This window comes from Takifugu rubripes, chromosome 22 (genome assembly GCF_901000725.2).
Source record: "Takifugu rubripes chromosome 22, fTakRub1.2, whole genome shotgun sequence".
In the NCBI taxonomy this organism is placed as follows: Eukaryota; Metazoa; Chordata; class Actinopteri; order Tetraodontiformes; family Tetraodontidae; genus Takifugu; species Takifugu rubripes.
The window spans coordinates 8,649,567-8,673,625 of NC_042306.1; the positions used below are offsets into that span (position 1 = coordinate 8,649,567).

The 24,059-nt window shown below is 43.0% G+C and overlaps 1 protein-coding gene and 1 long non-coding RNA gene across 5 annotated transcripts in view; one reads left to right on the forward strand and one right to left on the reverse strand.

Annotated features, from left to right (window-relative positions):
* The window catches only part of astn1 (astrotactin 1), a 254,474-nt gene that overhangs the window by 226,523 nt on the left and 3,892 nt on the right, over nucleotides 1-24,059 (forward strand). For all 3 annotated transcript variants that reach the window (XM_029830837.1, XM_029830838.1, XM_029830836.1), the window contains 3 exons: nucleotides 12,299-12,434; nucleotides 13,838-13,938; nucleotides 14,733-14,916. In XM_029830837.1, the coding sequence (XP_029686697.1) occupies nucleotides 12,299-12,434; nucleotides 13,838-13,938; nucleotides 14,733-14,916 (421 nt within the window). The remainder of the gene's footprint in view (nucleotides 1-12,298; nucleotides 12,435-13,837; nucleotides 13,939-14,732; nucleotides 14,917-24,059) is intronic.
* On the reverse strand, nucleotides 14,927-22,530 carry LOC115247899 (uncharacterized). Of its 2 annotated transcripts, XR_003886962.1 has the most exons (4): nucleotides 22,035-22,530; nucleotides 20,104-20,307; nucleotides 19,926-19,990; nucleotides 14,927-15,780 (listed from the first exon to the last, which is right to left on the reverse strand). It is a non-coding gene; the product is annotated as an uncharacterized lncRNA (long non-coding RNA). The 2 variants fall into 2 exon arrangements; XR_003886961.1 differs by having other exon boundaries at nucleotides 20,104-22,530.

The following is a 24,059-nucleotide window of genomic DNA, read 5'->3' on the forward strand; positions in this document are numbered from 1 at the left end:
TTCACTTCAAACTGCAGAATGTCACTGCGTAATATTTCATCTTTAATTTTGGACAAACAGGCTTGCACTGGAAACACTGCTATGTGTGGTAGTCCTGTACTCAGGTCAGATGTCTCAAATCTGAGTGACTCATGGGAATATAAGCATGGACAACAACATATGTTCAAAAGATTGCCATGCTGCTGCACTGTGGTAGGTCTGATACAATTCAGATAAGAACTAGCTAAAAGAGCGTAAAACTGCACATTAAGTAAAACCAACCACCAGGGGGCAGTCAATGAGACCTCTCGTTCACAGATGCGCGTGAACCAGCAGAGAAATCGGCCAATTACGACAACTTCCCATTTAATTCCATTAGATCATGTGACTTGTACTGCCCCTGAGTATAAAAAAAACCATCCATCCATCCTCTACCGCTTATCCGCGGTCGGGTCGCGGGGGCAGCAGCCTAAGAAGAGAAGCCCAGACGTCCCTCTCCCCACCTACTTCTTCCAGCTCATCTGGGGGCATCCCCAGGCGTTCCTAGACCAGTCGAGAGACATAGTCTCTCCAACGTGTCCTGGGTCTTCCCGGGGGCCTCCTACCGGAGGGACATGTCCTGAACACCTCACCAGAGAGGCGTCCAGGGGGCATCCTAACTAGATGCCCAAGCCACCTCATCTGGCTCCTCTCAACGCGGAGGAGCAGCGGCTCTACTCCGAGCTCCTCTCAGATGGCAGAGCTTCTCACCCTATCTCTAAAGGAGAGCCCAGCCACCCTACAGAGGAAGCTCATTTCAGCCGCTTGTACCCGTGATCTTGTTTTTTCGGTTATTACCCAGAGCTCATGACCATGGGTGAGGGTAGGAACGAAGATCGACCGGTAAATCGAGAGCTTCGCCTTTTGGCTCAGCTCTCTCTTCACCACTACGGACCGGTGCAGAGTCCGCATTACGGCTGACACCGCACCGATCCGCCTGTCGGTCTCCTGCTCCATTCTTCCCTCATCTGTGAACAAGACCCCGAGGTACTTGAACCCCTCTACTCGGGGCAGGATCTCCTCCTTGACCCGGAGAAGGCACTCCACCTTTTTCCGGTTGAGAACCATGGCCTCGGATTTGGAGATGCTGATTCTCATCCCAGCCGCTTCACATGCGGCACGAACCGATCCAGTGATCGTTGGAGGTCACGGGCCGATGACACCAACAGGACCACATCATCTGCAAAGAGCAGAGACCCGATCCTGAGGTCACCAAACTGGACCCCCTCAACACCATGACTGCACCTAGAAATTCTGTCCATAAAAGTTATGACCAGAATCGGTGACAAAGGGCAGCCCTGGCAGAGACCAACCCTTCACCGGAAACGGGTTCGACTTACTGCCAGCAATGCAGACCAAACTCTGGCACCGATCGTACAGGGAGCGGACGGCCCGTATCAGGGGACCCGGCACCCCATACACTCGGAGGTCCCGGAACAGGACCCCCCGAGGGACACAGTCGAATGCCTTCTCCAAGTCCACAAAACACATGTGGACTAGCTGGGCAAACTCCCATGCACCCTCAAAGACCCTGCTGAGGGGGTAGAGCTGGTCCACCGTTCCACGCCCAGGACGAAAACCACATTGCTCCACCTGAATCCGAGGTTGGACTATGAGGCGGACCCTCCTCTCCAGTACCCCTAAATTACCAGGGAGACTGAGGAGTGTGATCCCCCTATAGTTGGAACACACCCTCCGGTCCCCCTTAAAAAGAGGGACTACCACCCCGGTCTGCCAATCCAGCGGCACCGGCCCCGATGTCCACGCAAAGTTGCAGAGTCGAATCAACCACGACAGCCCTACAACATGCAGAGCCTTAAGGAACTGAGGAGTTTTTTGACTACCTCGGCAACTTCAGCCCCAGAGATACGAGAGCCTGTCCCCAGGTCCCCAGGCCCTGCTTCCTCACTGGAAGGTGCGTTGGTATTAAAAAAAACAACCTTGAAAAACATTGTTTAGGTGACAGAAAGTTCTTAGCTCCTATTGGCTGGAGCAAGAATTCAGAAGGCTTTAAAAATAAAGAGCTATTTGTGCTTTAGCACGATTGCTTTGGAGTGTGACCGTTAGGAACATATGGAACTGGGGTCACGGGCTAGGCGTAGAGCTCAGGGTGATGGCTGCAGAGAGGAGGAAAGGACCACCATGAGGACAGGTGAGGAAAAAGAAAGATGGAAACAGAAAAGACAGGAGGAGGATTACAAAGATTTCAAAGTTCTGGAGAGTCAACTAGAAGCACATGGTTCTGATTTGAACTGTCAGTCTTCTGTCATGCGGGGGAGTTGGTCTCACACAAAGTGATGTACAACACACTCATCACCTTTTGGCCGCCTGGCTCCCCACGCTCTGCTTTTCCTTCATCACGCCCTTCTCCTTCCATTTCAACATTTTACCCCAGGGGTGCTGAAACCCAGGCCTCGAGGGCAACAATCCAGTCAGGTTTTCTATCCCCAGAGGCTATCACCAAGGCAATTGGGAACCCAGCGATAACGCCCCTGACCTACCTGGTCGGTCAGAAAACCCGCTTGGGTTGCAACCTCTCGAGGACTGGATTTTGACAACCCTGCTTTACGCAAACAGAAATTGTACAATTTATTGTTTTTCTTCAACATATGAGGCAATCTCCTGGAAATGTGATGTAACCCAAAGGTGACAGGTGACGTCTGACTGATATCAGGTGCTGACAGATCCTTAGCATGTCTGAATTATCAATGACACAGGGCTCATTTGAACATCCGAGTTATGTCACCACGGCAACTGCTCAAGTAAATCGTTTGTAGATTACACAGTCTTGTCTTTTACGGTAATAAAAAGTGTGTACCAATGGTGCACTTTCAGCTTCTTTTCTATTGCATATACAGTAGTAGAAATGAGGATGTCTCTTTGATGAGACGAGAAACGCCTTTAAAAAACTAGAAGAGGTCCAGTTGTCTTTCTTGTAGGGCAGCACAGTGTGTAGTGTTCTGCACTGTCTGAGTCTCTACCAACAGTGATCTCGCCCAACAGGTTCTTGTCACATATAAAGTTATCTCAGATACAGATGTGTTTAAGCATATCTGCCATCTGCTTGTTTGGCATGCTAATACGCTAGCAGCTCTTACGGGTGACAGATCATTAGATCCATGTGAGCCACTGCTTTTAAAGTGAAACAGTAGGTCTACAGAAGCAGAGGCGCTCAGGGATCGAGCTGCATCTTTGATTCTCTTTTTCATGCTCAAGTCGGCTGCCTCCCTGTCTGGTTAGCAGATATATTTATTTTTCTTTTCGAACACACTTATAAATCTCTCACTACTTATAATCTGTACAAACTCTGATAAATAGGGATGAGATAACAGGATCAATAATGACCTCTTGTTGATAAATCAGATGTTGTTTTAGCTCTGATCAAAATATATCTTTATTATATAAAATGATCATGAATAGTAATTATAATCAGTAATGATTGATATATTATAATTATCATCACTGTTTAAATGGAACTGAAGGAGTCAGTTAATTAAGAATTAATATTAATTCTTGCGTCAGTGGAGTTTTTGCTCATTTAAGGTGTTGGATGTGTTGTTTAAGGGTCTGGCATGGACTGCGGGAGTCTATGGGTGTCTGTGTGAATCTATGAGGGTTTGTGGAGTCTGTCCAGGTCTGTACGAGGCGCTTTCAGGGTCTGTCTGAGTGGTTCTTGCCGTTTGTAAGGACTGATTTTGACGTAGTGTTGCATATTCTGTGCTTTCCTTCACCTTTGCTTGTGTCCTTCCTCTGCTTCGCCCTGCTGGAAGTGAGGCAATTGTCACCTGTTCGTCTCACCTGTACACCCCCATTGTGTTGAAGCTCCGTCTCTCTTGCTCTTCATGGTAATTCGTTCACCTTCTGCTTGAGTGTTGTTGCCAGGATGGTGTTTTCAGTGCCGGTTCTGATTCAGGTATGAATTGTGGTCACGTCCAGGCTGTTCTTTTTTGTGCCTCCTGCCTTTGTAATCCTGGCCCTCGACCTCCCACATCTAACAAGTGTTTATGAGTTGTGCACCACAGTGGGCACGTTGACCCATTATGAGCCATTTGTTTCCCGTTGCTGGGAAAACGCACAATGCCTGAATATCTGGACTTGTATATCTTTTTCTTCAATGCCCAGGAGATTGCGTGATAATTTCCAGGAGGACACCCGAAACAGAGCGTCCATTTATGGGAATGATCTGAAAGTTCTATTGATCATTGGTGGAAGGAAGACAAAACAGCACAGAAGAACAAAAATGTCTGCTCTTACGGGGGATTATCAGAAACAGATGTCAGAATATCCCAATTTTCTAACAGAAATCTTTTAAGTGGTGTTATTGTTGCACATCATCCATAATCAGTGACAGCTGGCTAACTCCAGACTTTTCTTTTCTTCTCTTTAAGGTTATGCTATGTAAGTCTTTAATGACTAGTGTCCAGGATTCCAGGTCCAGGGCGGACAACAGCTTGTTTGTGCCATAATCTCTGTTTAACAAGCTCCAGGCACACAAGCTGAGCTCATAGAGAAACACACACACACACACACACACACACACACACACACACACACACACGGGGGTGGGGGTGATGGGTCCACATTTCATGAATAGGATATCTGCTTTAAGTCAGAGCACCAACCTGATGGAGAACAAACATCCCCTGGGCTTTGATCAGTCCGATGACCTAACAGCCTTGATTGTTCTGTCTGGGTAAGGTTCGTTCCAGGGTCCAAGGCTCCTATTTGATAAACATATTACTCACTTATCGACCTACCACACACCGACATCAGCAGCCACCAGAGTGTTCGCGTCTCCTCCCGCCTCTTGGCACTTCCTGTGAGGTGGCACTCACCCACCCTTTCCACCTGCTAACACTTTCACCAGCCTAATATTGATTTGGGCCCCTTTTTGCTGCCACGGACCCCTGACCCGGGGATATGTATCATTTCAAAGACCTTACACTTGTTGTGCTCCTCCAACCCTTCCTGAACCTTTTTATCTTGTGCCAGGGAGCATGAGCATGGTGAGAGAGGCTGCAGCCATCAGGAGACCCCCCCCCGCCGCCCCGTTCCTGCTGGGGGTCCGCGTTTACACCTTAACTGGTCTGTGATGCATTGTGTGTTCTGACACCTCTCCATCAGAACCAGCATTAATTTCATTGTCAGTTTGAGCTCCAGTAGCTGACCCATTGGATCAGAACACCTAGGCTAGCCATCCGTCCCCATGTGCATCGCTGGGCCGCCAATGACCCTGTTACTGGTTCATCACCAGTCCTTCCTCGGGGCGCTTTTGATTGATACTGATTTTGTCTCACCAAACACGCTTCTCAAAAATGCCTTAAAGATAACGTGTAGGTATCAAAGTGTCCAACAAATCTTGGATTTTAATCCAATTGAAAATTTATGGGAAGAACTGGAAAAAAGCAGAAAGCCTTCGATCCTGACTCAATTTCTGTCTTCCAGTAACTGACTGTGAGAAGCTTGTGGAAGGCTACCCAGAAGTTGAACCCAAGTTAAACAATAAAGGGGCAAAGCTACCAAATACTGACTCACTTGGCCGATGATAAAAGCGAAATTAAATCCATCTCCCTGATATGATTTTGACGTTACTTATTTTAAGGATAAACTAGTTAGCCTAACTAACCGAGGAAAGAGTGTTTACTTTAACAGAAACACTGGAATTATATATATAAAAAATAACATTATTTTGGCCAATATCTGGCACTTTCCTTTTACTTTTTATTGAATATGTAAGTGTGTCATTCTAAAGTAAACAAATTGGGTTTATACTTTATAGTTATGCTATTGTTACATTTGCAAACAGTCGCAACTAAGTTGATACCTGATGGCTGACAATAGCTTGTTCTGCAGTGCGACTGATAAAGCTGTCATAAATATGGTCAAATAATGAAATCTGCACATAATACGCCGACTTTTTTTTAGGAAAATGTCCATTACAGTAATGTCCAGGCAGGACGAGAATCAGCAGTCAGACGCTGTGTTGAAGACTGTGTTTCTCTCTAAAGCGTCTGTGCACAGGTCCCCGTGCATTTAAACTGCACACTTACCTCCAAGACATTTCATTTCTTGCTAGCCATTGAGGAAACATGGAGACACTTGAGGAGAACCTGACTGAAAGCATCCAGAAATATAAACATTTGTACTACTTTAATCAAAATGACCAGATGTCCGGCAGGGGAAAGAAGTAAACACGAATTCCACAGACACACTCGTGCATGAGTTCAAATCCTGACCCCTGTATAGGGGGTTGAAAGAACACATAATTTAATCATAGAAGTCTTTATAAATCCATAATTAATATATAACTGTCATTTAGATAATGTTGCCCATCATTTAGCCATTTCTTCTCCACATTTGGACAGAAAATCATCTCTTCAGTCTGTTCTGGTTGAAGGTTCTGCAGCACAAACATATGACACTATCATGGCACAACATCACTCGACCCCGATATCAGCTTAAAATGATGGAATTGAGTGTCACTTTAACATCTGACCGTCCCAAAAATAAACATACTAGTTACTCAGACAAACCCCTCTGGACAGTGGAAACAATAGAGGCTCACCTAGGATCCCTGAAGGATGTCGCCGAAACATCCTTTTATATCAAGAACCATTTTAAGGAACCAGTCACAGCACAGGCACAGAACTGTTAAAGCTTCATGTTTCTGGCATTTGTGTTAATGAAATTCCTTGAGCAGGTTGACCTGGGCTGAATCAAACGTCACTTCCTTGGTTTGGCCTTGCAAGAAAAACAGATTTTCTAATAAGGTTACTTCACTTTTGTCCGTCAAATGTTTTGGGTCAGTGACCCTTTTCAAAGTAAAGCAAAACACACAATGAATGTAGTTCTTCCTATCTGAGATCGTAGTAAACAATCAGTAATTATTATTCAGATTTTATGGACACCACATTTTCAATGTAGCAAAATTCTGGAGTCTAATCAATCCTTAATAACTTTATAACCCCAAGGCCGCACTCATGCTAGGAAACACTTTTCCCCAATGTACAGAATGTTTAACTGGTATGAGCGCAACTGTACAGTGTTTAAGCATAGCATGCTTCCCCAGCACGGGACCGTTGGAAGAGGTGTGTTTGAGCGCAGTCGGCTGTTTACATATATGCACAAGCAGAGTGACGCAACGCACCAAACCTCGTTGTTGCATTCGAACTTTGTGAACTCTGTCTCGCATAGTCCATAAATGTGGATATTTGCAAAAACAAAAAATGGAAAAAACAAACAACAGTTTTAATGATGGCGTAGCATCGTGCACATTTTGGTTATTAACGCGAGGACATGGGTATTGGAGGAATCCGTGCTTGAACACAGTTCATTTAGGTAATTTGAGTGCGAGGTAGCGGGGGTCGAAGACGGGGGGGGGTAGTTGTGCTTCAACGTGGCACAAAACAAGCGTAGGAGTGGGGAAAAGGTAGACTTCCCACTCTCACGTTTGGTTCTGACAGAAAGAAACAGACTCAATTTGCCAAAATGAGTCTTCTCCATGCAGAGTCAGAGTTCTGGCTTAGAGGGCCGGGAGCTCGGTCTTCTGAGAGGGACTCAAATTAGAGCCGCTGCTCCTCCACATCCCGAGGAGCCAGATGAGGTGGTTCAGACATCTCATTAGGATGCCTCCTGGACTACATCCCAGGTGAGGTTTTCCAGGCACGTCCTACTAGAAAGAGGCCCCGGCGAAGGCCCAGGACACGCTGGAGGGATGATATCTCCCAGCTAACCTGGGAGCAGCTTGCATTCCCCTCTGGAGTGCTGGATGAAGTGTTTGGATGGACAGCATTCATGTAAATCAGTGTTTCCTCATGAGGTCTATTTATTCCTGGAGTACTGGCATCTGGATCAGGAATGCTTGATAAAGAAAAGCACTCATTTATCTGGCCTTTTGCTCCTTTTACGTTTGACATGCAACAAGATATGCTTGTAGCCCCAACTTTACTTACAGTAGACGTAAAGTTTACTGTCATTATATTTGGTCTTGGCAAACACGCTAGTTGGTGCCTAAACTGCAGCAGCAAATCAGTCTCTCTGGCCCGAGCTTGTGGAATAAATGAACACCATTTCACTAATAGCACTCCGTAACTCTCTGAGTCACTCTGCTTTTATCATTTTCCATTTGTTATTCCTCTAGTAAATAGGAAACTCAACCTTTTAATTTGCCCCTGGTAAGAGCTTTGCACACAAAGATACGTGTTTTGACACTTGACAGTAAAATAGCAAATGGGAGACTTTGACACTGTTTTAAATCAGGTTCGTATTTTCATTTCCCTCTCAGCAGGGGTTCAGTTTCAACAGCACACATCAGGAAAACCGGGTCAATGCACAGTTGGATGTGAGAAATGGGAGCAAATTTGTGCCACGAGACTGATGGACAATCCAAAACTCTCAGAAGCACTTAAAGATGTTGTCATTGAGAGCTGCCCAGGAGGGACGTTCACTTGAGGCAAACAGAGAAACTACAAATAAAAGGACAAAAGAGAGAAGGAGAACTGAAAGAAAGCAGAAATGTTGAGGGGGCCAAGCTTGGCCTCAGTGAAGTGGACAAACCTACCTGTTTTTGTCCTGAAGAGGCATGACATCCATTTATCTTTCTCACAGCCATCATCATCATACATCTCTCTAGAAATGCACTCCAATCCCCATGAGATATTAAATTAAACTATTAAGGAACCCAGTCCTGAAGCTCACAGGCATGAGGATTAACCCTACAGAAGATGCACTCGATAGAAGGTGAGGAGTTGGTGATCTGTCTGATTGCTTGGGTTCTTTCATGGATGCAGTCCGGGGGATAAAATCCCAGACAGCCTACAGGTTCACCTGTGATAGGACACATACGCCCGGAACTGAATTCTTACCTCATCTAGGTTTACACATGTGCATATCTTTGCAACAACTCACTTCAGCTCATTGCGTCCTTCATGATTGGCTTGTGTTACCATAACAGAAGAAAAACAGAAACCATCAAAATGTTCCAGATAACCTTAGAATTTTCATTTGAGATAACCTTATTACTGGGTAAAATACAGCTCTCCGTCTGTCACGATGTGGAAAGATTTACTGCCTTGTTCTTGGTTCAGACTAAATAACTTTGATGTCTGGAATTATTTTGAATGTAGTTTTGTATTTAATGTAATGTATTCGCTAATTTAGTCCTGACATCCATCCACGTGCTGTCAGGCTGGAGTCTGAAGTCATTGGGTGATAGGCAGGAATAAATCCATCACAGGCAACACACACCACCTGCTCACACACCCCACCTTCAATCGCCCAGGTCAGAAGTCCTCAGTGTTAGTGTGTTAGTTACAGATTGAGGCAACACATCAGCATTGAGGTCCAATTACTATTTATTTATTAATTATCAATGTGTGTTAGGTTAGCGCGCTAGCCAGGATAGCTAGGTAGCATTTTTAGATACAGCAGGGTTTGATTGAAAATTGAAGTTGTCCCAGTTTTCTCCTCAGTCATCCTGGCAGATCAAATCATTCCAGGCTCTTTCCTGATTTGAAATCAGCATACTGCACAATGCCTGTTGTAGGGGAAAGCCCACAGAGCTCACAGCTGCGTATGTATGGGTCCAAATCAGGTCAGCACAAGATAAATATACCGTTTGAGTCAAGTGTTGAGTCAAACATTGCATGTCCTCTATATGTCCTCTATGGAGTTAAGTGTTGGAGATAAATCATTCCAAACAACAAGCTTCATAAAAAAGTGGACACTGTTGCCTGTTGAATGAATTATTTGCCCTGGCAAAATCAACCTGTAGTATACAGTATCAGCCTGACAGTGCCCCTGTTGTAAAATGTTGAGAACATGATCTAGCCTGGTTGGTGGTTTGACTTAATTGATATTGACTAATTCATGAGCGTTTGCAAGAAATCACTCGCCAAATCTTTTTGACTTTAATAGATGGCCGCATCTTTAAATGCATTTGCATCTTTGAAGCACCTGTCCTTCACATTGGGAAGCCAAGGAGCAGCAAAAAAACACTAACTCACACACACACACAGGAACATTAAGGGGGTCTGTACAACTGAACTGACAAGAGCAGGCAAGACTTCAAAAGGTGAGACATCCCATAACTCACATCTGCCTTCTGGCAGTCGATGACTTTTCCGCCTAATCATACTTTAAGAATGTTTCGGGTAAGCAACTCCAGCTGACAGAAAAGTTTTCCTCTGAAACCGTGTGTCGACAGTCAGTGATGTGTGTCAGGTTTTGCTCAGTACGGAACCCGAGGTTGTGTCATGTGACGGGGACCCGCTGGAGCTGTCCTACCTCCAGCGATGCTAGTTAGAACCGCTGTTTACATCAGTGGTGTCGCTCTCTTGGATCCTCAAATGAAGGACAGGACTCCAGACATATCTTATTGTGAAGGTTATTTATCTGTTTAAAAAAGTAGCCTGTTGCAGTGGTTAGCGCCGTCACCTCCCATCAAAAAGGGTCGCGGTCTGAATCATTTTCTATGAGTTTGCATCCTCAGGCTGCTCCCACAATCCTTGGGGATGGATTAGTGACTCTAAACTGACCTCAGGTGTGAATATGAGGGTGAATGGTTGTTTGTCTCTGTATGTTGGCCCTGTGATGAGCTGGATGTGTTTATGGTGACCCTGCCTCTCACCCAAAGGCTCCTTGAATTAGCTTCAGCTTTTTCCCCATAAGGAAAAAGCAGCAGAGAATGGGCAGATTGGTAAAACCCGAACATGTTAGAGCCATACTATACTTTTGCATTCAGCCGTCACAAAGCATCTAAATTTAAGCTTTTCCATCTTTGCGCCTCCCTTGTTTCCTGGCTCCATCCATGCTGAAAGTGGGTTTTGGACGTGGTTAAAGTCTTGGGTTCTTGTGCGAGCCATTCTATTTTAGAGATAACGCGGCTTTTGTGGCGTCGGACGGCATTGCCAGGAATTTACATTTTGACCATCACAGCTCCACTTCAAACTTCTGAAGCTTCTGCCGAAGAGGGAATATCATAGTGGGTAGGATTGTTCGCTTCTTTATACCTCCAACAACCTGGCAGCTTCAGCAGCTCCTGGGGCTGAAGTATTGCTGTGATTCTCTTCCATCAGTTTTTTTTTCCAGCAGTGAGTGAGAGATTGAAAACCTTTTTTTCCCATTTATTTAGTATTTCATGTTGTTTTTATTTTAGTTGTTTTTTTAAGGGTGTTAAATCAACTCCATAAATGCCATGGCAGCACACAGTGTTCACAGAGCAACACTTCTCCTTTGAATAAGTTATTTATTAGAAGTAAATTAGGTACTCTCGGTGTTTTCTTGGCCAGAAGGCCACCCACAAAAATACATGGCAGCACGGTTCCAGGCCACTCTAATTGGCTTTTTCATCCATCCATTATATGGCAGCACTGTCTTTATGACTTGAAAATAAAAAATAAAAAAGAATTTAAGCCTTGTTGTCACCTGACCCGCACAAGCCTGGAGGTCTGGGATATGGAGAGAGGACACAGGTTCATCTGGATTATTGTCTCCTAATTTGTACTCATGTTTTTATTGAGTCCAGTTGACCCCACTGGTGGTGAACACACCGAGACATGTTGCTATAGTGACCTGAAGGGAATTGTACTGACCTCAAATTGACCTCAGCTGTGAACGAGACTGTGAATGTGTGTCTGACTTTGCATGTTGCCTGTGAGGAGCTGGAGCTTCAGAGCAGCGCAGCACCTGAGAGCAGAGCAGCATCGTTTTAGCAAACTTCACACATGCAGATTTGGCTCCCTTTTGCTGCATTCGGACTTGTGTATCAATCACTTGTGTGCTGTGAAAACATAACTGCTTGTGTCACCACCCCTCCGGACAGCAGGCGAGAACACAACGTGGAGGGGTGGTGATTTCTATCTATCTATCTATCTATCTATCTATCTATCTATCTATCTATCTATCTATCTATCTATCTATCTATCTATCTGTCTATCTATCTGTCTGTCTGTCTGTCTGTCTGTCTGTCTGTCTGTCTGTCTGTCTGTCTGTCTAGCTGACACATAAATATGCTGTACAGCTCTTTAAATTTCTGAATGTTATAGTTGTCCCTTGAGGCTTGAGGACTTCTACTGTCGCCACCTAATCACGAGCAGCAGTTTTCTTGTGGCCAATGATAGATCTGTGTACTGTATTGATGCTGCATTGTCACGGTTTTGGTTATTTTTTATCACAGCTTGATGTTGGTCAGTTGACCTTTGTCTTCTTCCCAACAGTGGACACACGTTATTCTCCTTGACCTCCCAGTCAGACTGAACTTCTGTCGTTGTGTCTGCCACAGAGACCCTCTTGAGTTTTGTGGATGATATCTTATCTGGAGCCAGGTCTCCATGTGTGATGTTAGGGGACGTCCCCAGCCTCCTGTCCTCCTCCATCAGCATGATCGTTCGCTGCCTGGAGCCTGACACTACATACATGTGAGTTTTTCTTCATTTATTACAGACTTTTAAACTTAATCGTGTTACAGCAGATTTTAATGTGAGGGGAGACAGGGTCTTCACAGCGCGCTATCATTAAAACCCTTTATTATGTTCACTTTAAGCATCACAACATTAACGACAAAAGTCTGTAAAGAATGACTTCAAAGCATGACTCCCCTGGTTGACACACCCAAAAATAGTCAATATACATCCCAGTCTCAGCTGCCAAAAACCTAAATATGATCACTGACTCAACAAGTACGTCCTGTCAGAAATGCAGTTGCATAAATGTTAATGGTTTTTACATTTATACATCAACCTACAGACCTGCGATTCAATTCAGCACACAACCTCTGGAAACTCTGTTATTCTTTGTAATTAGTTACTCTTACTCAGTGATTGTGTTTTACAGTGTTCCAGACAATAGCAGTGGGTTGAGTAACAGCTAATTTTGTTTACAGCCACAAAATCTTTCCACATATTTATAGCCGTTGGGAAAGAGTGAGTTTCTTTGCCAGGGAAGTCGTCACACAGTAACCACTCACTGAAAGTGATGGGTGGGATCATTTACTGAACAGGTTAATATAGAGTTATTTCAGGGGTGTTAGAGCAAGGGTTAGGGCTTCGGTGCCGTATGTGCCAGTTTGAACCGGGTCAGTAGTTTTGCATCCAGTTACAAAAGACATCATACTCTAATTTTTTTTTCTCTTGTGCCTGGTAGTTTTTAATGCTCAGTACACACACACACAAACACACCCACACACACACACACACATACATAATGGGTATAATGGGAAAACATGTTTAATGAATAGCTTATGTTTAATGCATTAACACATACATTTCCACTCTGAGCAGCAGTGAGGCCCAGGCATCCTTTCTCCCTGCAGGGGGCTGCTTTCTTCATCAGCTGTGCAGTTTGTTAATATTCCACAGAAAACTGGTCTAATAGTTCACACAGTTTAGAACTCGTAGTAATTTATTATTTATTAGTGATTGATTTCCGATTCTCAGCTGAGTGTTGATGGTGCAGTTTCTGGTCTACTCACTAGGGGGCAATATACATTTAGCGATAGTAAAATGCAAGTATGATACAGTCCTTCAAAGGCAAAATCTTAATGACTAAACTGATGCATTAAACACTTAACAGCACAAAACACAGATCTCCTGATACGGTCTTTGAATGGCATAATAACACATACATTATTACTGAATCCCAGCTAGTTATGCTGTTATAAGTGTGACTGGGGTGAATGCACACATTAATGTTAAGAGCTCAGAGCACAGAGCTCTGCATAAACACAGACCATTTATTGTATTTGTTGCTCTTTCTGGGTGAATGATTTATTGCTCACAATCAGCAGCAGATTTTCTCAGCATGTGTGTGTTTATGCGTCCAGGTTTCGGCTGTGGGCAGTAGACAATACGGGCCGCCGTTCCAGCCCAAGTGAGGTCACCATCAAAACACCGTGTCCAACTGTGGATGACGTCAAAGCGCAAGGTGAGGACAGACGCAGACGAGAGTCGGCCAGGTGACAGCCAGATCACTCCTGTGGTCTGTGCCTGAGGTTACTCTCATTCTGTGGGCACCGTTATTATTGTTGTTATTAGTAGTAGTAGTAACAGTGGTTGTGGTTGGAGTATATTATTTACAAGGTTAAACAATTGAAATAGGTTTTTAAAAGTAGGCAACATAATTTCCCAACATTGGGCATTAAAAAGAAAAAAAGACTAATGATGGAATTTAGCCTTTGTCCACACTGGACAGATTTATAGCCAAGGTGTTCTTGCTGATCCTGTTGGCACAAAAGGTTTCAGCCACTGAAGCTGCAGGAGTTTAATGCCTGAAAAGACAAAAAAAAACTCTGCTAGATTCTGTTTTTCCCTCTCTGCGGCTCTGCTGTTCTCAGTCTGAGTGATATCACAAGGTAATACACAGATATGCCGATCTGTTTACCTACAGTGGATTTCACCAGATAAGACTCGACTGGTTGTAGCCGCTGATGTTAATGAAAACCAAAGACATGGTTGTTTTCTGCCGCTGCAAAAGTTCAGAAGAGTCATAGAAGCAGCAAACTGTGCAGGAAATTAAACATAAATACCTAAAACAGCAACAACAACAACAAAAAAAGAAATTTCATAGCAAACACTGGTAGCTGCTGCCAAACGCATTATACCGAATTAAAGTACAGCTGCAAACGGCTACCTAAATAAAGCCATGGAAATACTGCCAATTATGAATTTAGGTAAATAAGTGCAGTAAAAATAAGGTTGTAGCTGTGTTTGCCTTTCTAGAAATAGCCGAAAAGATCTACAACCTGTTTAATGGCTACACCAGTGGGAAGGAGCAGCAGACGGCCTACAACACGCTGATGGACCTGGGAGCCCCAACACTCCACCGCGTGCTCTATCACTACAACCTACGCTATGAGAGCTTTGGAGAATTCACCTGGAGGTGTGAGGATGAGTTAGGACCCAGGTATGACAAGCTTTACCTCATTTTCTTGGAGTCAGTTTTGCCAATTGATTGATTGATTGATTGATTGATTGATTGATTGATTGATTGATTGATTGATTGATTGATTGATTGATTGATTGATTGATGTCACTGAAACCAGGAAAGCTGGAACTGAAGTTAAAAAACACAATCGGTGTTATTGTAAAGGTGAACGTTGAACCTTTGGATTCAGTCTGGCCCGATCTGGGTGTAGATTACAGTCCAACCACTAGTTGGCAGCAACGTGCTTCCACTACAAGATTTTATATGAACGGAAAAAAGCATCAACAAGCATCTGTGGACCACCTCACATGAATCAGTGCCAGAATCACTTCCAGGTGAATTCATCACATTAGTGTGCACGTCGGGAAGATAACATTTTATATATGGAACAAACGGGAAGCACCGTATCCAGCAACAACAACCTCCTTGTGCTGGTCAGAAACTGTGGAAACTGACCTTTATTTATTTACCTTCAAAAAAACTAGCATTTCAGGTACCTTGCCAAACAGCAGCATAACATAAAGCTCAGTTGAATATTACATCCCATTGAAGCCCCTGTGTAAAAGTGGTGTTTGAGAAGACATTTAAAAGGATTCACTGACCTAGCCACCCTTGTATATTTGGGAAGGATTTTCCCAGTGAAGTGAAAGGCCCCTGACAACAAAAGCCCGGTCACCTCATCAGGGCAGGCTGGTGAGGGGGTCACCAATTTACTTAAATTGCTGTGGGCTGGATGATTATGAGCTTTAGGAGCAGGAAAACCAGTTCTAAAATGGACAGACAGTCACATCCTGGGGCGATTTGGATCCTCGGGTCTCAGCAGAAGGAGCATCTGTGTGTCACCTGCATAACAACAAAAAGAGAAATTTCTCCAAGCAAATTCATAAATAAATAGAACAGACCTGAAGTGAAACCGAGGTGGACTGAGGACAGTGAGCAGTTACCTATGGAGACTGCAAAAGTTTTGTCTAAAGATATGAGGCAATTCAGTTAAGACCAGCATAGCTGCAAACCCAGGAGTGAATGGTTGCACCCAGGTCTACAATAATTCAAAATTATTTCTTTATAAAATGTCATTTTTTACTTTAGGGACCATTTTGACTGTTATGTGACATTCTGACACATAAAGTCTAAAAGCTGTGTTGAAACATTCTCCAAATGTCTAAAACTCCAGATAAAAATGGAAGTTTTGAAATTGGTCTAAATTTTCTCCAATCAGAGGGGCCAAGTTTTGTGGGCATAAATCAAGACTGCAGGTATTTGGCTTGATGTGTGCCAAATGTTGCTAAAACAGATAGTAAAACTGTAAAGGAGAGAGCAGCTCCTGTGTAAAAATAGGTGTTAAAAAGAGTTAAATGGGCAGTTTAAAAGTTTTGAGAAAAGTTGTTGGAACAGAGAGCAGGAGCTTGTTTACTCAGAAGTATATGGAATTAAATTGCATTATGATGGGATGCATAGCTATGCATGAAAACGTTTGTAGGGAAACCATCGCAAAGAACCGATTTGACTTTTTAAATGCATTGGGCCTTGTGTTTAATGTGTAAAGGAAAATATTCTAAAAGGTCACCAGTGGCTAAGCTGTGGCAGCAACTCATTAAACTAACTTAAGATATACGATGTTGCCATATGTCAACATAAAACATGACAGCAGTCTAGGACTAGATTTTGAGCATCACACTGGGTCAGTATTTTCTAATCTTTGCAATGTTTCTCCAAATGTCACTCCAGATTTCCTGACAGAGAGATTAGAGACTAAAGACATACCATCTGGAGTAATGATGTGATAAAATCTATAAAAGTAAAGGTCAATCTATAGATCAAATCTAAAGAAGTAAAGGCCCAAACCCAATTACCTCAGTTTTTAAATTTGAGATAATCCGCGAATTGATGTCTTTAAAACAAGCTAGAGCTTTCACTAACTGCTCTGTCTCATCTGGTTTTATGGATAACGACAGCCAAGTGTCATCAGCATAGCAAGGAAAATTTATTCCAGGCTGCTAAAAAATGTTTCCTCAGGGAGGCAGTTAAAAAATGTAAAGGACTGGTCCAAGCACAGAACCTTGTGGAACTCCATGGCTGACCCTATATACTGTATATAGTATATTATCCTATACTGTGTGTATGTGTGTGTGGGTGTGTGTGTGTGTGTGTGTGTGTGTGTGTGTGTGTGTGTGTGTGTGTGTGTGTGTGTATATATATATATATATATACTGCATGGAAAGCAGTCCATTGTCTGAAGATATGAGAAGATTATCAGGAACTTTAACAAGTGTTGTTTCTTTGCTGTGATGAGCTCTGAAACATGATCTAAACCTCATAAACCTCTGCAGGTGGTCCAGTAACTGTCAACACCACTTTCTCTAGAACTTTAGATAAAGAAGAAAGGGTAGTTATAAGACTATAGCTTGCTAACACAATAAACATGTTCCATTTCTTGTGTTGGGATGGGGTCTAAAAGACACATGGTAGACTTAGATTTTCAAATTAAAAGCTCTTTCAAAAGCTATCTCTGAAAAGTTTATATGGTTAAAGGAATTTAATGACTCATTGGAGACCCCGTCTGATTCTACAGTAAACACATCTGGTGATGGTTTAATTGCTGTTGGGGCAGCCATACGTGGATCCAAAACACTGTGACTCTTACTTAATTTGGCTGCAGTGCTGAAAAGAAACCTGGGGTTATTCTTATTTTCTTCAATTACAGAATAATAGGTCTTTCTAGCCCTATGGAGGGCCTTTTTATAAGATACCAGACTGTCTTTCCAAGCTAAAGTGGTAGTTATCTATTTAGCAAGAATACCACTTCCATTCTAATCTTCGTGCTTTCTGATTGAGGACCCTAATCTTTGAATTAAAAAGGCACCTCTCCTCTGATTTGCTCTTCATTCTCAGCAGCAGACTCTTTACTGTTGCACTTTCAGCAACAACCTGAACGTCAGCAGCGCTAAGATTAGAATTACTGCTCTCTGTACAAAAACACAGTGGTCCCGGGATTAACACAGGGATCGTTTCCTTAAATTTAGCTACTGCATTATCTGAAATATCTGCTACAGTAAGACTGGATTCTGAAAATGGAAGAGGCCTTAATAGCCTTAATAATCAATACAAAGGTTATCAAAGATTGTTCTGACAGTAGCCGGCCATCAGCAGGAGGGTCCCTCTACATGAGCCTGGTCCTGCTCAAGGTTTCCTCCTGTTAAAGGGGAGTTTTTCCTTGCCACTTTTGCTTATTGGGGGCCAGGCCCTGGGATTCCGTAAAGCGCCTAGAAACAATTTTGATTGTAACAGACACTTGATTGATTGATTGATTGATTGATTGATTGATTGATTATTGATTGATTGATTGATTGATTGATTGATTGATTGATTGATTGATTGATTGATTGATTGATCTGTTGGAAGAAACCAACTGACACAACTGAAATGGTAAAAGCATAATTTTCGACAACTACTCGAGTATTGAAGTCATCTACAGTGATGACTATCTGTTCTGAGCACCGAGACAGACAAGATGTCAGAGAACTCAGACAGAAACTCTGAACGTGGACCAGCATGGACCAGGGGCCCGATTCACTACAGAACTGGCTTTTCAGTTCTCCAGTTCAGATGAGTGAGGCAAAGAGTCATCCTTTACCTAATTAACTGGAGTGAGCAATTGCTGCCACTCCCCCTCCCTGACCAGTACCACGAGGGATATGATGACTTATCTAAGCTAACATACTCCTCCTGAAGACAGCTCTCAGTAAGACAGAATAAATCAATGTGATAGCCAACTATCAGATCATTCACTAACAGGGATTTACATAAAAGACATCGAATGCTTAGCAGTCCACATTTAATTGTGCTTATAGTTTCTTCTACTCATTTTTATCCACATCCATTTTTGTGTTTAGCAAAAGTGGAACAGGAAATACCTCTTTAGCGTTTAAAGCGTTAAAGTTGATGTAATCAGTTCTGTGGAATCAGCAGAGAGGTGTGTAAGGCTATAACACTGCATCCTAGCTCATTATATGTCCTCTTAGTAACCTATAACTGCAGGAGACTATTCCAGTCTAGTGTACTTTTAGTACTAATATAGTAATATTATTAATGTGGAAGTGATTCCCTTAGCATGTTACCATAGTGACAGATTAACCTTTAAACCCTCTTTGATAGCTCAGGACCATGAATGGTCAAGCGACGGTAAAATAAGCCACTTTCATGCAACTTGATGTGGGAACATCATAAACCGGCAAACCCAGCTGCCTCCAGTGTGTACACAACATGAAAACATGAAGAGTAACTTTATGCATAATGATAAACAATCCTGCCACATACAATGAGCCTACGGGGAAAGAGGTGTTCACGTTTGCAGGTGAAAATGATTAGTCAGGGCTCCTCTGATTCTGCTTCTCACTCCGTCGGTGGGTCCCACCACTCTTAATGAAAATACTTTTTTTTAATAGGAACCACACTGGAAAGAGTTGATGTAATTGGGGGGATTTGCTTCTGAAGTGTTCCATTAAAATACACTTATATTAACAGCACCCCAATTTGGTTGGGGTGGAGGGGGCCTGATTACTGTTAATAACGGCACCACAGAGCTGGAAAAAGCAGAAATGCATTCAAGGTGAGGCCTGGCAGCATGGGAAGGAAGTATAAACATGTTTTGCTTCGCTGTACCATCGAGTAAACCCGAGACTTTCCAATGGGCTGTATCTGCTGTGGTGAGGAAAGTCTCCGTGCTGAACCTGAAGTAGAGCTGTATGCTGTTTATTGTTACCAGGCAGGCCAGCAGCCAGCGGGGTTAATGGCCTTACAGCTCTATTGCTGCGTCTAAGCGTGCTGACAACTTCCCTGTGGCGTCAAACACTTTGTCTCTCTGACGTTAGTGCAGCTCTGGGAAAAACAAACCGAGCAGATAAATGGCTTTACTGACGCCTGCACAAAAATACTACTGATATAATTTTTAGTAAACCAAAACAAGGGTTACGCAATGTTTGACTTACATAGTATCCAGCGTTGCCTTTGGCCTGTTCTGCAGCATTTTCATCCATTACCACAAGGTTTGTATCTGTAAACATTTTTTCATGCCAGGTGGTTTGTTGGTATAAAAAATTATAGTGTAGTCAGGTTGATAAATATCAGAAATGTGAGGAGATATCTTTGTTTAAGCTAGTGGCTCACTGGTGGTCTTTGGAGCTGAACATTTGCCACTTTGTTGCCCTTTTTACTACTACAGCTGTCGTCGGTTCAAACCTGGGAAGCAGCAATGCGTCCATCAAATGTGTTTGCCTGCAAGTCTTCCGGAACGTGTCCAGTCCTAGGCTCCCCAGTTTGGTCACCATTATCATTTCATTTCTCTGAAACGCTCAGCCATTGAGGGGAGATCTACACAAACACAAACTACTGTGTGAAAGAATTGCCTGATTTTTCGTAAACAGAGAAGCTTTACGTTCGCGTCAGTGGGGTATTTCCAGGAGACCAGAAAAAAAAAAAAGGAACGATTTGAATCCAAACTGTGTGTATTTACAGTAATCTTAATCCACAGGAAGTTGTAGAAATGGGTCTTTTTTCCCCACCTTTGGGGATTTTCTTGCTCTCAGGAGTGGAGGTTATAACTGCAGTTGCTGCAATCTTGTGGCTGAGGAAAATATCTCACGGTCTGGTTTATAAGTTACAGGAGATGGAAGATCGTAGTTTCACATCTGCTACCGTATGACTGTTCTGCTTGAACTGGACCAGCAGGTAAACCTCCAAATGACCAGTGACTCGACAGTCCCATCCCCATTGGAGCCATGGGCTTTGGTTCCTTGCTGGAAGAACGAGGTCACGACCTCATTGCTCAGCCCTCAGGAATAGATTTTTGGAATAAAGATTTTTCAGGTGCATCAGCTTGATAACTTTCCTGAAAGATTATCACATATCATCACATGGACACAAGTGGAGTATAAGGCAAATGCGCACTGCACGTTCTAATTCAGTTCAGTTCAGTTTGTCTTTATTTATGTCGTGGGGAGACAGAAGAGAGAAAAGAGATGCCTACATGATACATACATTAATTACAACAAGTTGTCAGTATTAGAGTTGAGTGAGTCAGTGGGTTCAGACTTTGGCAGGTCAGCGCTACAGCTATGAAGGCAGTGATACCTGTAGGTGGATACTTGCAGATGTATCGTGACATCTCATGAGAATTGTTGAGGTTAAAAGAAATACAGGGGAAAATTACCTCCACAATGCTGCCCAATAACCTGTCAGTGACAGCAAACTCTGAGACGTTATCCTCATGTTATTTTTTTTTCTAATTGAAACAGAATGACTTTGTCCATTTGAACTAAAATATACTTCATTTCGCCCAAACAGCAACGCTGTGGCCCTTCCATGTGGCAACAGGCTCCCTGTAGCACACGCACATAGAAAGGTTCCTTCTTGCCAAATCAGCTCAGCATTCCCAAAAAATAATTCTGTCACCAACAATGAGAACTGCATAAAGGACATTTCCCTCAGCTAGTCAAAATACAGATAAGGAGAAGTCTGCTCAGGCTCTGAATCAATGTAAATATCAGCCAAGTAAGCAAGAACTGGAACCAAATGAATGACAAAGACCTTTGTGTGGCAGCTCATTTTCAAAACTGCTGTTTTTAGTAACATATCAAATCTCACTGTGGAGAACATTTGGCATCATGTTGAGGACATTGTTCTTGTTTTTTTTCCATGCAGCAGTGTGTGACATCTTTCAACTCAAACCATAAACCTATGGTTCGCTCTCCAAGACTTGACACTTCCCCTCTCAAAGGCCAGAATTTCTCATCGTCAGGGGAGAACCCGTTCTTTAAAGCATGCTGACTTAGTCATGCTAGATCATTTGGCTGGATTGGACAGAACATCCTCCATTCTGTCCGCCTTGACCGTGTCCTCACTTGGACTTTACGCCCTTGAACTGGTGAACTGGTGTTATATGTCAGCCTAACCAAATAGGTTGCTCACAGCAATAAACAAGCTGGGTGGATGTTTTGTTCAGGAAGTCATAAAGAGAAAATCTTTCCCTCTTATAACTGACAAAATGCAGAGATAAAACAGAAGCAGCTGCGTAAAAAAATGAGAAGAAGCTCGCCTACCCTCTGGAAGTAATCCGCAGGTCTGTTTCAGATGTGCAACACCAACCAAACAACGGAGCTGGGGAAGACCACAGCGAGCATGAAACAGGAGAACTGTAGTCGGTTGCAGTTTCCAGCTATAATTCACCACTAGATTGTACACCAATGGCCTTGTGCATTACTGCTTTATCAGCTTTTCCTCTCACCTTTTGGAGGCTGCACCAGTGCTCCGCCACAACAGAGTCAGTGTTTTTCAACAGCCTCAACCGCTGCCTGGAATCCGACCGGGGTACTGTTCCAATGGGGCTACTCATTTTGTAACGGCCCCTACAGATTTGTCCTTATCCAGCCTGGAACTTGTTGTGCTGTCCAACATGTTGTACACTAAATCTATGCCCATTATTGCAACATTTTTCAAGACTTTGCTGTTCAGATTTCAGTTTTCAATCATTTGTTGACGTTCGCCTGAATGCTAACAGCCCTGTTTCCGCCTGTGGCGCTTACAGTCGAAAAAGTTCCATCCAACATATACACATCTGATAGCTAAAGTATCATGATCAGTAACTGTATATAACACACTTGGCCATAAATGCACTGAGCAGCCTTGATTTATCAAACCTCCAAAGACTGTTCTTTAAATCCAGCAGGCGCCATACATTTTAGCCGCTGCACTTGCTTATGCTTGAACCCGACTGCACACATTGAACACATTGAACTGAACTGCTGCGAGCTGAAGCACTGGAGCCTCAGCAGTCTGAAGATGTGTTTAGCAGAATATTTACACAGCTTGATGCATCTGTGCCAGTAAAACGTCCTCCAAGAGTCCATCTTCCTAATATAAAGACAACTTACTGTTACCTTCTGCTGGACTAGCATTATTCAGACCCTTCCATTGTATTATTTATGTAGGTCATTTGTGATGTCCCTCTATATTCAGTGGCCTACAAATCCTGTCAATACTAGCAGATTTTAACAATGGATGAATAAACAGCAAGATATTTGATAAGGAGCCTAAACTGGCTGTAGAAACAGTGACAGGTGGCAGTCACAGCAAGCTGTGGCGTTCTACATTTAAATACACCACCGGAGGATCTGATACATCACCACGTGATTCTTGATCTGTGTGTGTCACCCTGCTGAACCAGCCTGCTAAATTTGACTTTAGAGCTAAACATTGCCCTTTCTCTCCTATGTGTGCACGTGCACCTACACGCCTGTTTTCTGATGCACCAAACCGCATAAATGTTTGGGCTGCGGGTCCTCAAACACTAGACATTTTATTTTGGAGACCATTTTCCACCACTGTACATCCAAAAGATTTATGGTGACAACCGTTGCTATTTGGAACACTGAAACATTCCTCTTCTTTCTGAAAAGAAAATGAAAAAATAACAAACCACATTTTTCTTTATTAAAAGCAAATAAATATCCCGAAATTTGAAATCTGGCAAGAAAAAAAGTGGGAACATGGGGAGGTTTAAAAAAAAAAAGATAGGAACCAGGCTGTGGCTTTGCCATTCACCGACCTAAACAGTGCTCATTTCTGCAGACGTGCTGACTTAGAATGTTAACATCACTCAATTCCTTTTTTTTTTTAAGAATAGTTTCCAAAGCAGAAAAATAACAGTGCTGCAGTTTTTTTCCTGTCGACTATATGGTTCTAAACATCTTTTACACCTGTCAAAGTGGGTTCTCATTAAGTGAAAACCCATTTTCAAAATTGAAGCTACTCCAAACGCCCCGTAGAAATATTTCCCCGAGTGTGTTTTGCTTATGTCAAAATGGGCTCTATTTAAATTCCAGAAAAAACAATGATGTATCAGGAAATGTTTGAAGCCTTATAGGTTTTAAATGAAATGTCACAGGAGCCTCACAGTTTCTGTTTTGTTGCTGAGTGCCGCCAAGTGCCAAATGTCAGGTCAAAACACAAGCAACATCAAATAGATACGCAAGTGGTCAATTTTCTTTGTATTTGTTTATGTCTTATCCAATTATTACTGTCTCAGCCAAATTATGAACCAGTTGTCTGTTGCCAGCAAACTCTAC